Consider the following 16,260-nt stretch of genomic DNA (forward strand, 5'->3'; position numbering starts at 1 on the left):
TCACCACCCTCCCCTACCCTTCCACTCTCCCTTCTCCTCTCCCCCTCCTTCTCCTATCGCCCACCCCTCCACTCCCCTCCTCCCTTCCCATTCACCATTCCACCAACCGTGTTTCCTCCCTCCCCCGTCCTGCTTCCTTTATCCTCCCGATACCCCCACCGTGAAGCTTCTCTTTCTCACCTCTCCCACCCACCTCCGGCCCCTCCCCAGTTCCGCCTCCCGCCTTCCCTCCGTCCGCAGACCGAGCGCGGGAGCAGCGGGCGTTCAGGTGAGTTGTTGCGGCTCTGCCCTTTCCGCGGGGTTACGGAGAAAGGGGCCGGACGGTCAGGGCGAAGGGTCTGAGGAGCAGGGGGCAGAGGCAAGGTGAGTTGTCTGAGGCTAGGGTGAGGGGACGGGGCAGAGAGTGAAAGTGAGAGTTTACAGGATCTCATCGCCAGAACCAATGCAACCAGAAAGGGAGTTATGGCTCAGAAAGAACCCTTCAGCCCGTAAGTTTCACGTTACTTCGCGCTCCGCTAAAGCAGTTTCCTCAGCCCCTTTTCCTGAGGACACAACCCCTCTGCCACTGATCTAAATGCCTTTTCCACGTCCAGACTTCGGTTCCTTTGCCCTTACTGGCTCTGAGATCCAGATCTAAACTTGGATTCCTCTATTTCTTATCTTGTTTTCTCAATTATGTTACCTCCTTAAAAAAAGACGTTTACAGAAAGGTGCTCAGACAGGTTAGATAGTAGGAAACTTTTTCTATGGCTAAAGTATCTGAACTCGTAGCCACAAGTTCAGAACACATCTGAAGAATTTTTTCACCAGAGGATAGGTGTGATCTGAAACACACTTTCCCAAGGGTGGTGGAGGCACGGACTGGCACCATGGTTAGAGCATTCACTTGAATCAGCAAAGTAGGATTAGCGTGGATTGGAAATTGATGGAAGTGCTCTTTATGAACCAGTCTGTGTAACCAATATAAAGTTTCTCTGTTGTATCTTTTGTCCCAGATTTTGTAACTGTGCCTCTAGTTCTTGAAGTGCCTGTTTTTGGAGGTTTATCTGCATCAGTTCCAGGACTGCCACACGATTTCCAAAGTGCAGCCACCAGAATTCTTTCAACAGCCAGAGAAAGCAGTGTCCACAGACTAATGATTGGTGAGTTCACGACTTTACTATTGTAACAGAACTAAATTGAATAAATAATAATTTTATGGTAGGTGAAAGGATGATGTTTCAATGGACAAAGATCTGGAAAACATACTGTAAAGTGTGAACATGAGCAATTGTTTATTTTGGCAGGAAACATTTAAAAATGTCATCTGAACAGAGAGGTTGCAGGGCTCTGTGACACAGAGAGTGCTCGAATACATGACTCACTAAAGGTGCAGTTCAATGAGAGTAGGCAGTTTAAATAGTTCGGCATGGGCTCGATGGGCCTTAGGGTCTGTTTCTGTGATGTACTTTTCTATGGCTCTGTGACAGCGATGGCAAAATGGGATGGCAAAATACTGGGAAAGCTAATGGTGGAATTTTGTACTGAGGAAGGTCAGAAACAAGAGTTATGTTATTGAATAAAACACTATTTATTTATTTATTAAATAAATAAAGGCTGCACTTGGAATAAGACCATAAGGTATAGGAGCAGAATTAGGCCATTTGGCCCATTGAGTCTGCTCTCCCTTTTCATCATGGCTGATCCAATTTTCCTCTCAGCTCCAATCACCTGTCTTTCCCCATAATCCCTTCACACCCTGACCAGTCAAGAATCGATCTGCCTCTGCTTTAAATATACATAAAGTCTTAGCCTCCACAGCCGCCTCTGGCAATGAATTCCACAGATTCACTACTCTCTGGCTAAAGAAATTTCTCCTCATCTTTGTTCTAAAGGATGCCCCTCTATTCTGAGACTGTGTCCTCTGATCTTAGACTCTCCCACCAGAGGCAACAACCTCTCCACATCCACATATCAAGGCGGTCATCCCCCAATCTTCTGATTTCTAGAGAGGCCCAGAGCCATCAGATGTTCTTCATATGACAAGCCATTCAATCCTGGAATCGTTTTTGTGAACTTCCTTTGAAATCTCCAGTTTCAGCACATGCTTTCTAAAATAAGGGGCCCAAACCTACTCACATTACTCCAAGTCAGGTCTCACCAGTAGTTTATAATCTCTCAACATTACATCCTTGCTTTTATATTCTAGTCCTCTTGAAATGAATACTAACAGTGCATTTGCCTTCCTCACCAGACTCAACCTGCAAATTAACCTTTAGGGAGTCCTGTACAAGAACTTCTAAGTCTCTTTGCGCCTCAGTTTTTGTATTTTCTCTTCATTGAGAAAATGGTCAATGCTTTCATTTCTTCTACCAAAGTGCATGACAATACATTTCCCAGCACTATTCCATCTGCCGTTTCTTTGCCCAATCTCCTAATCTGTTTAAGTCCTTCTATAACCTCTTTACTTCAAAACTACCTACCCCTCCACCTATCTTCATATTGTCTGAAAACTTTGCACCAAAGCAATCAATTTCATCTTCCAAATCATTAACATATAATGTAAAAAAAAGTCAGTCCCAACACAGACCTCTGTGGAACACCACAAGTCACTGGCAGCAAACCAGAAAAGCTCCCTTTATTCCCGCTCTTTGCCTCCTGCCAATCAGCAACTGCTTTATCCATGCTAGAGTCTCTCCTGTAATACCATGGGCTTGTAGTTTGTTAAGCAGCCTCATGCGTGGCACCTTGTCAGAAAACTTGGGTACACATCAACCAATTCTCCTTTGTCTCTCCTGCTTGTTATTTCTTCAAAGCATTCCAACAGATTTGTCAGGCAAGATTTTCCCTTGAGGAAACTGTGCTGACAATGGCCCATTTTATCATATGCCTCCAAGTACCCTGAAACCACATCCTTAACAATTGACTCCGACATCTTCCCAACCACTGAAGTCAGATTAAATGGCTTATGGTTTCATTTGATATAATGAGGTGGCCTACAGGGAAGAAGTCATCTCTCTGACACAGTGGTGTCAAGAAAACAATCTTTCCCTCAAAGTCACAAAAATAAAGGAGCTGGTTGTGGATTACAGGAGGAATGGAGACGGGTTGACCCCTATTGACATCAATGGATCTGGGGTTGAGAAAGTTTGGTATGGTCCCCCAAATCCTAAGAACTTTCTACAGGGGCACAATTGAGAGCATCTTGACGGGCTGCATCACTGCTTGGTATGGTAACTGTATTTCCCTTAATCGCAGGATTCTGCAGAGAGTGGTGCGGACAGCCCAGTGCATTTGTAGTTGTGAACTTCCCATGAGTCAGGGCATTTACAAGGACAGGTGTGTAAAAAGCACCCGTAGGAACATTGGGGACCCAAGCCATCCCAACCACAATCTGTTCCAGCTGCTACTATCCGGGAAGTGGTACCGTAGCATAAAAGCCAGGACCACCAGGCTCTGGGACAGCTTCTTCCACCAGGCCATCAGACTGATGAATTCATGCTGATTTGAGTGTACTCTATATTACATTGACTGTTCTATTTATTATAAATTACTATGATTGCACACTGCACATTTAGATGGTGATGTTACGTAAATGATTTTTACTCCTCATGTATGTTAAGGATGTAAGAAATAAAGTCAATTCAATTCATTTCTTCTGCTTCTCTCCCTTTTTGAAGAGTGGAGTGACATTTTCAATTTTCCTGTCTTCTGAAACCATTTCAGATCTAGTGATTGTAGAAAGATCATTCCTAATGCCCCTACAATCTCTTCAGCCGCCTTGTTCAGAACGCTGGGGTGTACACCAGGATCAGAATCAGGTTTATTATTCCACGGCTTGTGACGTGAAATTTGTTAACTTAGCAGCAGCAGTTCAATGCAATACATAATCTAGAAGAGAAAATCAATCAATTACAGTATACATATATAGAATCGATTAAAAAGACGTGCAAAAAAATGAAATACTATATATTAAAAAAGTGAGGTAGTGTTCACGGGTTCAATGTCCATTCAGTAATCGGATGGCAGAGGGGAAGAAGCTGTTCCTGAATCGCTGAGTGTGTGTCTTCAGGCTTCTGTACCTCCTACCTGATGGTAACAGTGAGAAAAGGGCATACCCTGGGTGTTTAATAATGGACGCTGCCTTTCTGAGACACCACTCCCTGAAGATGCCCCAGGTATTTTGTAGTCTAGTGCCCAAGATGGAGCTGATTAGATTTACAACCCTTTGCAGCTTCTTTCGGTCCTGTGCAGTAGCCCCTGCATGCTAGACAGTGATGCATCCTGTCAGAATGCTCTCCATGATACATCTAGAAACTTTGAGTGGATTTGTTGACATGTCAAATCTCTTTAAACTGCTAATGAAGTATAGCCACTGTCTTGCCTTCTTTATATCTACTGTACATCAATATGTTGGGACCGGGTTAGATCCTCAGAGATCTTGACACCCAGGAACTTCACTCTCTCCACTTCTGATCCCTCTATGAGGATTGGTATGTGTTCCTTCATCTTATCCATCTGGTCCAGGTGACTTGTCTACTTTCAAACCTTTCAGTTTCCCAAGAACCTTTTTACCAACAGAACAAACACCACTTTCTCTGCCTTCCTGCCTGTCCTTTCGATACAATGTGTGTCCTTGGACTTTAAACTCCCAGCTATAATCCTTTCAGCCATGATTCAGTGATGCCTGCAGCATCATACCTGCTGATCTGCAACCGTGCTGCAAGTTCATCGACCTTATTTCATATACTACGTGCATTCAGATACAACACCGTCAGTCCTGTATTCACCCTTTTCGATTTTGTCACACCATGCTCAACCTTTTGACTCCTAACTTTGTCCGAGTGTTGCAATGGGGTGTAAGGAGTGGACCCAAGAGCAGGACAACAAATAGGAGGAACTCGGACATGGAGCCTGGACTTGGACTTGGACACTGAACCGACAACACCATACAACGACAGACAATTCGTACCATGGCTCCGAGCAGCAGCAAACGGCCCACAATACTCAGCCGGACACGAGACGACAAAAACCAACAACCACAGTCCATTCGTAACTCGACTCCGGGAAGCACATGAAGCGGCAAATGGCCGGCAAACTCAGCTGAATGCAGACTCTCGACTCGACCCAGGAACTGCGGACGACAGGCTCTCGACTCGACCCAGGAACTGCGGACGACAGGCTCTCGACTCGACCCAGGAACTGTGGACGACAGGCTCTCGACTCGACCCAGGAACTGTGGATGACAGGCTCTCGACTCGACCCAGGAACTGTGGACCACAGGCTCTCGACTCGACCCAGGAACTGCGGACGACAGGCTCTCGACTCGACCCAGGAACTGTGGACGACAGGCTCTCGACTCGACCCAGGAACTGTGGATGACAGGCTCTCGACTCGACCCAGGAACTGCGGACGACAGGCTCTCGACTCGACCCAGGAACTGTGGATGACAGGCTCTCGACTCGACCCAGGAACTGTGGACGACAGGCTCTCGACTCGACCCAGGAACTGCGGACGACAGGCTCTCGACTCGACCCAGGAACTGTGGATGACAGGCTCTCGACTCGACCCAGGAACTGTGGACGACAGGCTCTCGACTCGACCCAGGAACTGTGGATGACAGGCTCTCGACTCGACCCAGGAACTGTGGACGACAGGCTCTCGACTCGACCCAGGAACTGTGGATGACAGGCTCTCGACTCGACCCAGGAACTGTGGACGACAGGCTCTCGACTCGACCCAGGAACTGTGGATGACAGGCTCTCGACTCGACCCAGGAACTGTGGATGACAGGCTCTCGACTCGACCCAGGAACTGTGGATGACAGGCTCTCGACTCGACCCAGGAACTGTGGACGACAGGCTCTCGACTCGACCCAGGAACTGTGGATGACAGGCTCTCGACTCGACCCAGGAACTGTGGATGACAGGCTCTCGACTCGACCCAGGAACTGTGGACGACAGGCTCTTGACTTGACCCAGGAACTGTGGATGACAGGCTCTCGACTCGACCCAGGAACTGCGGACGACAGGCTCTCGACTCGACCCGGGAACTGTGGACGACAGGCTCTCGACTCGACCCGGGAACTGTGGACGACAGGCTCTCGACTCGACCCAGGAACTGTGGACGACAGGCTCTTGACTCGACCCAGGAACTGTGGACGACAGGCTCTCGACTCGACCCAGGAACTGTGGACGACAGGCTCTCGACTCGACCCAGGAACTGTGGATGACAGGCTCTCGACTCGACCCAGGAACTGCGGACGACAGGCTCTCGACTCGACCCAGGAACTGTGGATGACAGGCTCTCGACTCGACCCAGGAACTGTGGACGACAGGCTCTCGACTCGACCCAGGAACTGCGGACGACAGGCTCTCGACTCGACCCAGGAACTGTGGATGACAGGCTCTCGACTCGACCCAGGAACTGTGGACGACAGGCTCTCGACTCGACCCAGGAACTGTGGACGACAGGCTCTCGACTCGACCCAGGAACTGTGGATGACAGGCTCTCGACTCGACCCAGGAACTGTGGACGACAGGCTCTCGACTCGACCCAGGAACTGTGGACGACAGGCTCTTGACTTGACTCATTCTCAGCAGTCTGGAACGAGCATAGCCACACTGCTGAGGTGATGAATCAGCAGCGAGTAGATGTAAGCCGGAGTTTTTATGCTGCCGGTTTGAATGAGGATCAGGTGCCCTAATCAAGGAGCCCAGTGGAACACCGGGAAAAGGAAATTAACTGAAATGAGGAGTCAACGGACTGGACCATGAGACTGAGGTCTTACCAACATCTGCCCCTACAACTGTTCTGGCATTCTGGTTCCCATCCCCCAGCAACTCGAGTTTAAACACCCCACTGTGCAGCATTAACAATCCTTCCCGCTAGGATATTAATTCCCCTCCAGTTCAGGTGTAACCGCGTCCCTTTTGTACAGATCCTGCCTCTCTGGAAGAGAGCCCAATGATCCAAAAATCTTATGTCCACGTTCCTTCACCAACTCCTTAGCCACGTATTAAACTGTATAATCTTCCTAGTTCTAGACTCACTAGCACGTGGCACAGGTAGCAATCCTGAGATCACAACCCTGGGGGTCTCACACTTTCACTTAGCACCTAACCCTCTGAACTGCCTATGCAGAACCTCGTCACTTGTCCTACCCATGTCACTGGTACCCACATGGACTAGGACTTCTGGCTGTTCATCCTGCCTGATACAGTTCTATTTCTGTGCTGTAGTGGTCTATGACTCTGAGGGCATGGGGGAAAGTTCAAAGGAGATGTTTAAAGGGAAAGTTTAACTGACTGAAGCACTTCGGGAGCAGCAACCATTGTTTTATGAGTTATGGAAAGGGACCGATCTAGTCCACAAGATAAAGTTCTAAATTGAGGCATGGCAGATTTTGACAGCACTTGACAGAAATTTGCAAACATTGTTTCCAGTGGTAAGCCTAATATCTGTGGTTGATTGTGAGTGTGAAGATAAACATGCATTTGGAAAGACAGAGTTGAATGGCTTTGTGCATGGGAGATCATGTCTCATGACTTTAAATGACAGGTACATGGATAGGGAATGTTTAGAGGGATATTTACCAAACATGGACAAATGAGACCAGCTTAGATGTGAATTTTGGTCAGCATGGACTAGTTGGGCCAAAGGGCTTTTTTCAGAGCTGTATGACTCTGTGGGGTAAGTTCTTTTATCTACAGAGTGGTCATAATCAGAATCAGAATTATTTATTATCACTGACATGTCAAATTTGTTGTTTTGCAGCAACAGTACATAAAATATACTATAAATCTCAAAATATATGTATTGTATAGCATACAGTGCCTATAAAAAGTATTCACCCCTTCATGGAAGTTTTCATGTTTTATTGTTTTACAACGATGAATTCAGATTAGATATGGCAAAGTTATTTCCCATAGTAGGGGATTCCAGGACAAGAGGTCACGAGTTCAGGATTGAAAGACGTCCATTTAGAACTGAGATGTGGAGAAATTACTTTAGTCAGAAGGTGGTAAATCTGCAGAATTTGTTGCCACAAGCGGCTGTGGAGGCCAAGTCATTGGGTGCTTTTAAGGCAGAGATAGATAGGTTCTTGATTAGCCAGAGCATCAAGGGGTATGGGGAAAAGGCAGGAGAGTGGGGATGACTGGAAGAATTGGATCGGCCATGATTGAATAGTGGAGTGGACTCAATGGGCCGAATGGCCTACTTCTGCTCCTATATCTTGTGGTCTTATGGATTTAATTTGGCTTTTTTGAAAACAATTTTCTACAAATTGGTCTAAATTTATTACAGTTGTTAAACACAAAATAATTGATTGCTTACTTACTTACCCCCTTCAAGTCAGTATTTAGTAGATGCACCTTTGGCAGCAATTACAGCCTTCAGTCTGTGTGAACATAGAACATAGAAATTTACAGCATATTACAGGCCCTTCGGCACACAATGTTGTGCCGACCATACCTACTCCAGAGACTGCCTAGAATTTCCCTAGCGCACAGCCCTCTATTTTTCTAAGCTCCATGTACCTATCTAAGAGGCTGTTAAAAGACTATTGTATCCGCCGCCACCGGCAGTGCATCCAAACACCCACCACTCTCTGTGTGAAAAACTTAACCCTGACGTCCCCTCGGTACCTATTTCCAAGCACCTTAAAACTATGCTCCTTTGTGTTAGCCATTTCAGCCCTGCGAAAAAGCCTCTGGCTATCCACACGATCAATACCTCTCATCATCTTGTATAACTCTATCAGGTCACCTCTCATCCTCCGTCGCTCCAAGGAGAAATGGCCAAGTTCATTCAACCTATTCTCATAAGGTATGCCCTCCAATCCAGGCAACATCCTTGTAAATCTCCTCTGCACTCTCTCTATAGTATCCACATCCTTCCTGTAGTGAGGTGACCTGACCTGAACACAGTACTCCAAGTGGGGTCTGACCAAGGTCTTATATAGCTGTAACATTACTTCATGGCTCTTAAACACAATCCCATGGTTGATGAATGCCAAAACACCATACACCTTCTTAACAACACTGTCAACCTGCACAGCAGCTTTGAGTGTCCTATGGACACAGACTCCATGATCTCTCAGATGCTCCACACTGCCAAGGTTCTTATCATTTATATTATATTCTGTCTTCAAATTGGACCTACCAAAATGAACCACTTAACACTTATCTGGGTTGAAGTCCATCTGCCACTTTTCAGCACAATTCTGAATCCTATTGATGTCCTGCTGTAACCTCTGACAGCCCTCCAGACTATCCACAACACCCCCAACCTTTGTGCCATCAGCAAACTTACTAACCAATCCGTCTACTTTTTCATCCAGGTCATTTATAAAAATCACAAAGAGGAAGGGTCCCAGAACAGATCCCTGTGAAATACCACTGGTCACCAACCTCCATGCAAAATACAAACCATCTACAACCACCCTTTGCCTTCTGTGGGCAAGCCAACTTTGATCCACAAAGCAATGTCTCCTTGGATCCCATGTTTCCTTACTTTCTGAATGAGCCTTGTATGGGGAACCTTATCAAATGCCTAACCTTATCAAAAGCCTCTACCATAGATAGGTGGATAGGTCTCTACCAGCTTTGCACATCTGGATATTGCAAATTTTCCCATTCTTCTTTACAAAACTGCTCATGCTCTGTCAGATTGCATGGGGATCAAGAGTGAACAATCCTTTTCAAGCCCAGCCACAAATTCTCAATTGGATTGAGGTCTGGACTCTGACTTGGCCATTCCAGGACATTAACTTTGTTGTTTTTAAGCCATTCCTGTGTAGCTTTGGCTTTATGCTTGGGGTAATTTTCTTGCTGGAAAACAAATCTCCCTAGTCACAGTCCTCTTGCAGACTGCATCAGTTCCCCCCCCCCCCCCCGGGATTTCCCTGTATTTTGCTGCATTTATATTACCCTTTACTTTCACAAGCCTTCCAGGGCCTGTTGCAGAGAAGCATGCCCACAGCGTGATGCAGCCACCACCATACTTCATAGGAGGGATGGTGTGTTTTTGATGATGTGCGGTGTTTGACTTGCACCAAACATAGTGTTTAGTCTGGTGGCAAAAAGCTCAACTTTGGTTTCATCAGACCATAGAACTTTCTTCCAGCTGACTTCAGAGTCTCCCACATGCATTCTGGCAAACTCTAGCCAAAATTTCATGTGAATTTTTTTCGACAATGACTTTCTCTTTGCCACCCTCCCATAAAGCTTGACTGGTGAAGCGCCTGGGCAACAGTTGTTGTATGCACAGCCTCTCCCATCTCAGCTACTGAAGCTTGTAACTCCTCCAGATTTGTCATAGGTCTCATGGTGGCCTCCCTCGCTAGTCACCTTCTGGCACGGCCACTCAGTTTTTCAGGACTGCCTGCTCTAGGTTGATTTACAACTGTGCCACATTCTTTCCATTTCTTGATGATTGACTTAATTTTACTCCAAGGGATATTCAGTGACTTGGAAATTTTCTTGTATCCATTTCCTGACTTGTGCTTTCCAGTAACCTTTTTGCGGAGCTATGTGGAGTGTTCTTTTGTCATCATGATGTAGTTTTTGCCAAGGTACTGACTCACCAGCAGTTGGACCTTCCAGATATAGGTGTATCTTTACCACAATCAATTGAAACACCTTGAATGCACACAGGTCTCCAAAAACAGATACCCATTTAACTAATTATGTGACTTATAAAACCAATTGGCTGCATGAGTGATGATTTGATGTGTCATATTAAAGCAGAATAAACACTTACACATTCAATTATTTTATGTTTTATATTTGCAATTAATTCAGATCACTTTGTAGAGATCTTTCTCTCTCTCTCTCTCTCTCTCTCTCTCTCTCTCTCTCTCTCTCTCTCTCTCTCTCTCTCTCTCTCTCCCTCCCTCCCTCCCTCCCTCCCTCTCTTCCAGCATTTGCAGCCTCCTGTGCCTCCAAAGAAAGACAAATCATTGATTAGTAAAGGGATGAAGTAGACTACAGGTTTAAAAAGGAAACTATGCACAAAGGTTAATACAGATTCCTCACATAGTGATAGAGAACTGATGCTGGAAATAATGGCAGAAAAATTAAATAAAAATTCAGCATAAGTATTCAAGTTGGTTTTATTGTCATGTGCACAAGTTGGCTCTGTAGATCATATAAAGCACTGTTCAGTCCACAACACAGATCTTGATACTAATTTATACTAAATGTCCGCCTCTATTATCCACACCCCTCCATTCCCTTCATATTCATGTGTCTATCTAAACTTCACTAAACTGCCCCCTTTTTTCACTCTGCTGTGTGATGAACTGAGGCTGTGGGCCTGCTCTTGCTGCACTGGGCTTTGTGTCTATGGACTCACATCCATTCTGCTGTTATACTGCCGGCTGTTACTGTTTGCACAATTTGTGTTTCTTCCACTCTCTGCGTGTTGGGTGGTTGTTTTTTTAATGGGTTCTTTTGTGTTTCTTGTTTTGTGGCTGCCTGTAAGGAGATGAATCTTAAAGTTGTATAATGTATACATGCTTTGAAAATAAATGTACTTTGAACTTTTCTCAGTTCTCTCAGGGAGGAGGTATAGGACCCTGAAGACCCACAGTCAGCATCTTAGGAAAAGCTTCTTCCCATCTGCTATCAGATTTCTGAACAGTCTCTGAACTCAGGAACACAACCTCACAGTTCCTCTTTTGCACTTTGTAAAATTTTTATAGTAACTTATAGTCAATTTTAATGTCAGTGATAATAAACCTGATTCTGATTCTGCATGAAGCCCCCCCCCCGCCCCCCCCCGCCCCCCACCCCCGGTAACCTTAAAAGGAAATGTCTACCTTATCTATACTCCTAATTTTAAAAAAATCATTTATCAAGTCTCCCCTCAATATCTGACCTTTGACATTAGGCTAAAATGTCAGGGAATTTTGAGGTAAAGAAAGAGGTAGTGCTGGGTCTCTTAAAGAACATTAGATAGATAGATACTTTATTCATCCCCATGGGGAAATTCAACTTTTTTCCAATGTCCCATACACTTGTTGTAGCAAAACTAATTACATACAATACTTAACTCAGTAAAAAATATGATATGCATCTAAATCACTATCTCAAAAAGCATTAATAATAGCTTTTAAAAAGTTCTTAAGTCCTGGCGGTTGAATTGTAAAGCCTAATGGCATTGGGGAGTATTGACCTCTTCATCCTGTCTGAGGAGCATTGCATCGATAGTAACCTGTCGCTGAAACTGCTTCTCTGTCTCTGGATGGTGCTATGTAGAGGATGTTCAGAGTTTTCCATAATTGACCGTAGCCTACTCAGCGCCCTTCGCTCAGCTACCGATGTTAAACTCTCCAGTACTTTGCCCACGACAGAGCCCGCCTTCCTTACCAGCTTATTAAGACGTGAGGCGTCCCTCTTCTTAATGCTTCCTCCCCAACACGCCACCACAAAGAAGAGGGCGCTCTCCACAACTGACCTATAGAACATCTTCAGCATCTCACTACAGACATTGAATGACGCCAACCTTCTAAGGAAGTACAGTCGACTCTGTGCCTTCCTGCACAAGGCATCTGTGTTGGCAGTCCAGTCTAGCTTCTCGTCTAACTGTACTCCCAGATACTTGTAGGTCTTAACCTGCTCCACACATTCTCCATTAATGATCACTGGCTCCATATGAGGCCTAGATCTCCTAAAGTCCACCACCATCTCCTTGGTCTTGGTGATATTGAGACGCAGGTAGTTTGAGTTGCACCATATCACAAAGTCCTGTATCAGTTTCCTATACTCCTCCTCCTGTCCATTCCTGACACACCCCACTATGGCCGTGTCATCAGCGAACTTCTGCACATGGCAGGACTCCGAGTTATATTGGAAGTCTGATGTGTACAGGGTGAACAGGACCGGAGAGAGTACGGTTCCCTGCAGCGCTCCTGTGCTGCTGACCACCGTGTCAGACCTACAGTCTCCCAACCACACATATTGAGGTCTATCTGTCAAGTAGTCCACTATCCAATCCACCATGTGAGAGTCTACTCCCATTAACATAGAAAAGTCCCCAGGGCCTGGTGGGATATATCCCAGGTTGTTGAGGGAGGCAAGAGATGAGATTGCTGGGCCTTAACCAATGCTTTGTGTTCTCTCTAGCCACAGGCAAGGTCCTGGAGGAGTGACAAGTAGCTAATGTTCTATCATTGTTCAAGGAAGGAAATAGAGATAATCCTGGTAACTCCTGCATAGGTGGTAAGAATTGTGTTAAAGAGGATTATTAGGGTAGGGTCTATGGGTATTTGGAAAACAGTGGTCTAATTTGGGACAATAAGCATGGCTTTGTGCAGGGCAAATCACATTGTACTAACTTGAGTTTTGTAGGAGTTGATGAAGATAGAGCTGTGGATGTCCCTCGTGTGAAGCTCACCAGACGATTCAGATGCGTAGGGTCGGTGGTGAATTGGCCGTTTAGATTCAGAAATGGCTTGTGTGTAGAAGACAAATACAAGAGGTATTTAAGAGGTTCTAAGATAGGACATGATTATGTAGAGGATGGAGGGAAATAGACATTGTGTAGGCAGAAGGGATTTATTTAGTTAGGCACTTCATCACTAGTTTAAATAGTTTAGCACAATATTGTGGGTCGAATGGTCAGTTACTGCTGCACTGGTCTATGTAAGTATTTATTTAGGATCTCAATGTCTGCTGTTATTACCTTTGCCAGAGGCATCACAGACTAGAGGTCGCAGATACAAAATAAGGGAGAATTAATCGTGAAACGAGGACACGTTGGTGTTTGGAATGTATGACCTGCATATCTGCTGGATACAGGTTTCATGTTGAAGAGTGAATTGGATAAATACATGGTAAGCAGAGCTTGCAGAGTGAGTAACTCTGGTACAGTTGGTGCTGACTGTGGGGTTTTTGGGCTCTAACAGTCCATTGGTTCTGTGTGTGCAGTCAGTCACAGCTGATCACACACCTCAACATCTGGTCTCAACCTCTCCCTCTTTCCTAATCCCTTCAGAAACATATCCACATTCTTTCTGAATAAACTTAATAACTTGGCCTCCATAGCCTTCAGTACAAAATTCCACTACACATTTCTTCTCCTTTTCTTCACATAGTTTTTGCCATATCCTGAGGCTGACAGCCCCAATTCTGAGCTCCCCGGATAATGGGAATGTCCTATGTATGGTGTGTATTCTGTATGCTGTTCGTGCTGTGTGTCCTGTATGTGGTATGCATTATAAGACATAAGAGTAGAATTAGGCCATTCGGCTCATGAAGTCTGCTTCTGCTATTTGATCTTGGCTGATCCAGTTCCCTCTCAATCCCATTCTCCTGTCTTCATCCCATAACCTTTCATGCCCTGACGTATCAAGCTTCTTAAGCGATGTGGTGTGTGCTCTGAGTCAGCCCACCATGTTACACCACCTGCACTGATCACAGGTTCATTTTCTTGTCAAAGTATGCATAACAACACAACTCGTGATATTCATCTTCTCCAGATAGCCATGAGAGTTGTTGAAAGAAAAGGCATCAACTCCCCTCAGCATGAAAAAGAAAAAGAAACAAAATTCCCAAACCACAACCCCCGCCCCACTCTCTCCCTTGCAGAACAAACAGTGATAATTGCATCAAATCCCCACCCCCTCCTCTCACACAAAAAAAATGAACAGGCCATCTGTCAATTGGTCACATGGGAAGACTGAAGGAGACCAATATAAAGTACAGTCTAATAATCACATAAATCTCAGAATGTTGAAAACATTTACCCATCAGAATTCAAGGAGAGTGGCCACACAAATTCTGTCTTTCCGTGAAGAGTGACCACCTGGCTGGGTCTGAACACTACTGACTTGGGTCTGAACATCACTGACTCGGCTGCTACTGTTGTCACCCTGGTAGCTACCATTGGGAGTGATCGCTGACTCCCTCTTCATTTACCTCGATACTTCATTCTTCCTCGATGCTTCAAAATGGAGTTGTTCATGACCCTGCTCCTGGTCTCAGCTCTTTTCCATGAGTCAGCTCGTGTTCTCGGTCCTTTTTGGGACACTGTCTCTGATTTTCTCAATAAAGCAGCTCACCCAGCCTGGCAGAGCGCTAGGTGATTCAACTGAGTTCACAGGGTCCAACAGATTTCGTAAAAGAAACAAGGCAAAAAGAACAAGAAGGCACAGAAAAAGTGAAGTAATTGGAAAGTTTTGCTATCTGGAAAATGTTGCCCATGGAATCATTGTTCACTGGTGACACCTTGACTGGACATTTACCCAAAGATTCAAGGTACATTTATTGCCAATGTATGTACATACATACACTGAGATAACTATAAATATCCTGAGATAACCATAAATACCCTGAGATAACCATATATAACCCTGAGATAACCAAAAATACCCAAAGATAATTCCAAAGCGTTTGGAGCGGGCAGCAGAGTGACAGGTAGCAGAATGATAGGGCTTTGGCTCAACGGGCTTAGGCAGTAACGAGGTGAGGTAGGTTTACCTTTGTTAATTGTGGAAAAGAAGTATGAGTGTGAGGCCAGTTTTCTGTGCTCAGTGTCAGATGTGGGAGTTCCTGGAGTCTCCCAGCCTCCCGGACAGCCACATCTGCACCCGGTGTGTCGAGCTGCAGCTCCTTAGGAACTGCGTTAGGGAACTGGAGATGCAGCTCGATGACCTTCATCTGGTCAGGGAGAGCTAGGAGGTGATAGAAAGGCAGGTGGTCACACTGGGGCTACGGGAGACAGACAAGTGGGTAACAGTCAGGAGAGAGAAGGGCAAGAGTCAGGTACTAGAGAGTACCCCTGTGGCTGTACCCCTTGACAATAAGTATTCCTGTTTGTGTACTGTTGGGGGGGGGATGGCCTCTGGCACAGAGTCTGGCCCTGTGGCTCAGAAGGGTAGGGAAAGGAAGAGGAAGGCAGTAGTGATAGGGGACTCTAATAGCTAGGGGGTCAGATAGGCGATTCTGCGGACGCAGGAAAGAAACTTGGATGGTAGTTTGCCTCCCAGGTGCCAGGGTCTGGGATGTTTCAGATCGCATCCAAGGTACCCTGCAGTGGGAGGGAGAACAGCCAGAGGTGGTGATACATATTGGTACCAATGACATAAGTAGGAAAGGGGAAGAGGTCCTGAAAAAAGAGTACAGGAAATTAGGAAGCAAGTTGAGAAGCAGGACCACAAATGTTGTAATCTTGGGATTACTGCCTGTGCCACATGACAGTGAGAATAGGAATAGAATGAGATGTGTGGCTGAGGGATTGGAGCAGGGGGCAAGGATTCAGATTTCTGGATCATTG

At 45.7% G+C, this 16,260-nt stretch overlaps 1 protein-coding gene across 2 annotated transcripts in view; it reads left to right on the forward strand.

The window, feature by feature from the left end:
* Window positions 1-232: 232 nt before the first annotated feature.
* LOC140728838 (excitatory amino acid transporter 1-like) overlaps window positions 233-16,260 on the forward strand; it is a 118,964-nt gene continuing 102,936 nt past the window's right edge. Inside the window, exons 1-2 of one of the 2 annotated variants that reach the window (XM_073047834.1) lie at window positions 233-268; window positions 996-1,142. Coding sequence is in view for 1 of the 2 variants with exons in the window: in XM_073047835.1 (XP_072903936.1) it covers window positions 1,136-1,142 (7 nt within the window). In the remaining variant the exon portion in view is untranslated. The remainder of the gene's footprint in view (window positions 269-995; window positions 1,143-16,260) is intronic. The other variant, XM_073047835.1, reaches the window with a different exon arrangement.

This window comes from Hemitrygon akajei, chromosome 6, assembly GCF_048418815.1.
Source record: "Hemitrygon akajei chromosome 6, sHemAka1.3, whole genome shotgun sequence".
Classification (NCBI taxonomy): Eukaryota; Metazoa; Chordata; class Chondrichthyes; order Myliobatiformes; family Dasyatidae; genus Hemitrygon; species Hemitrygon akajei.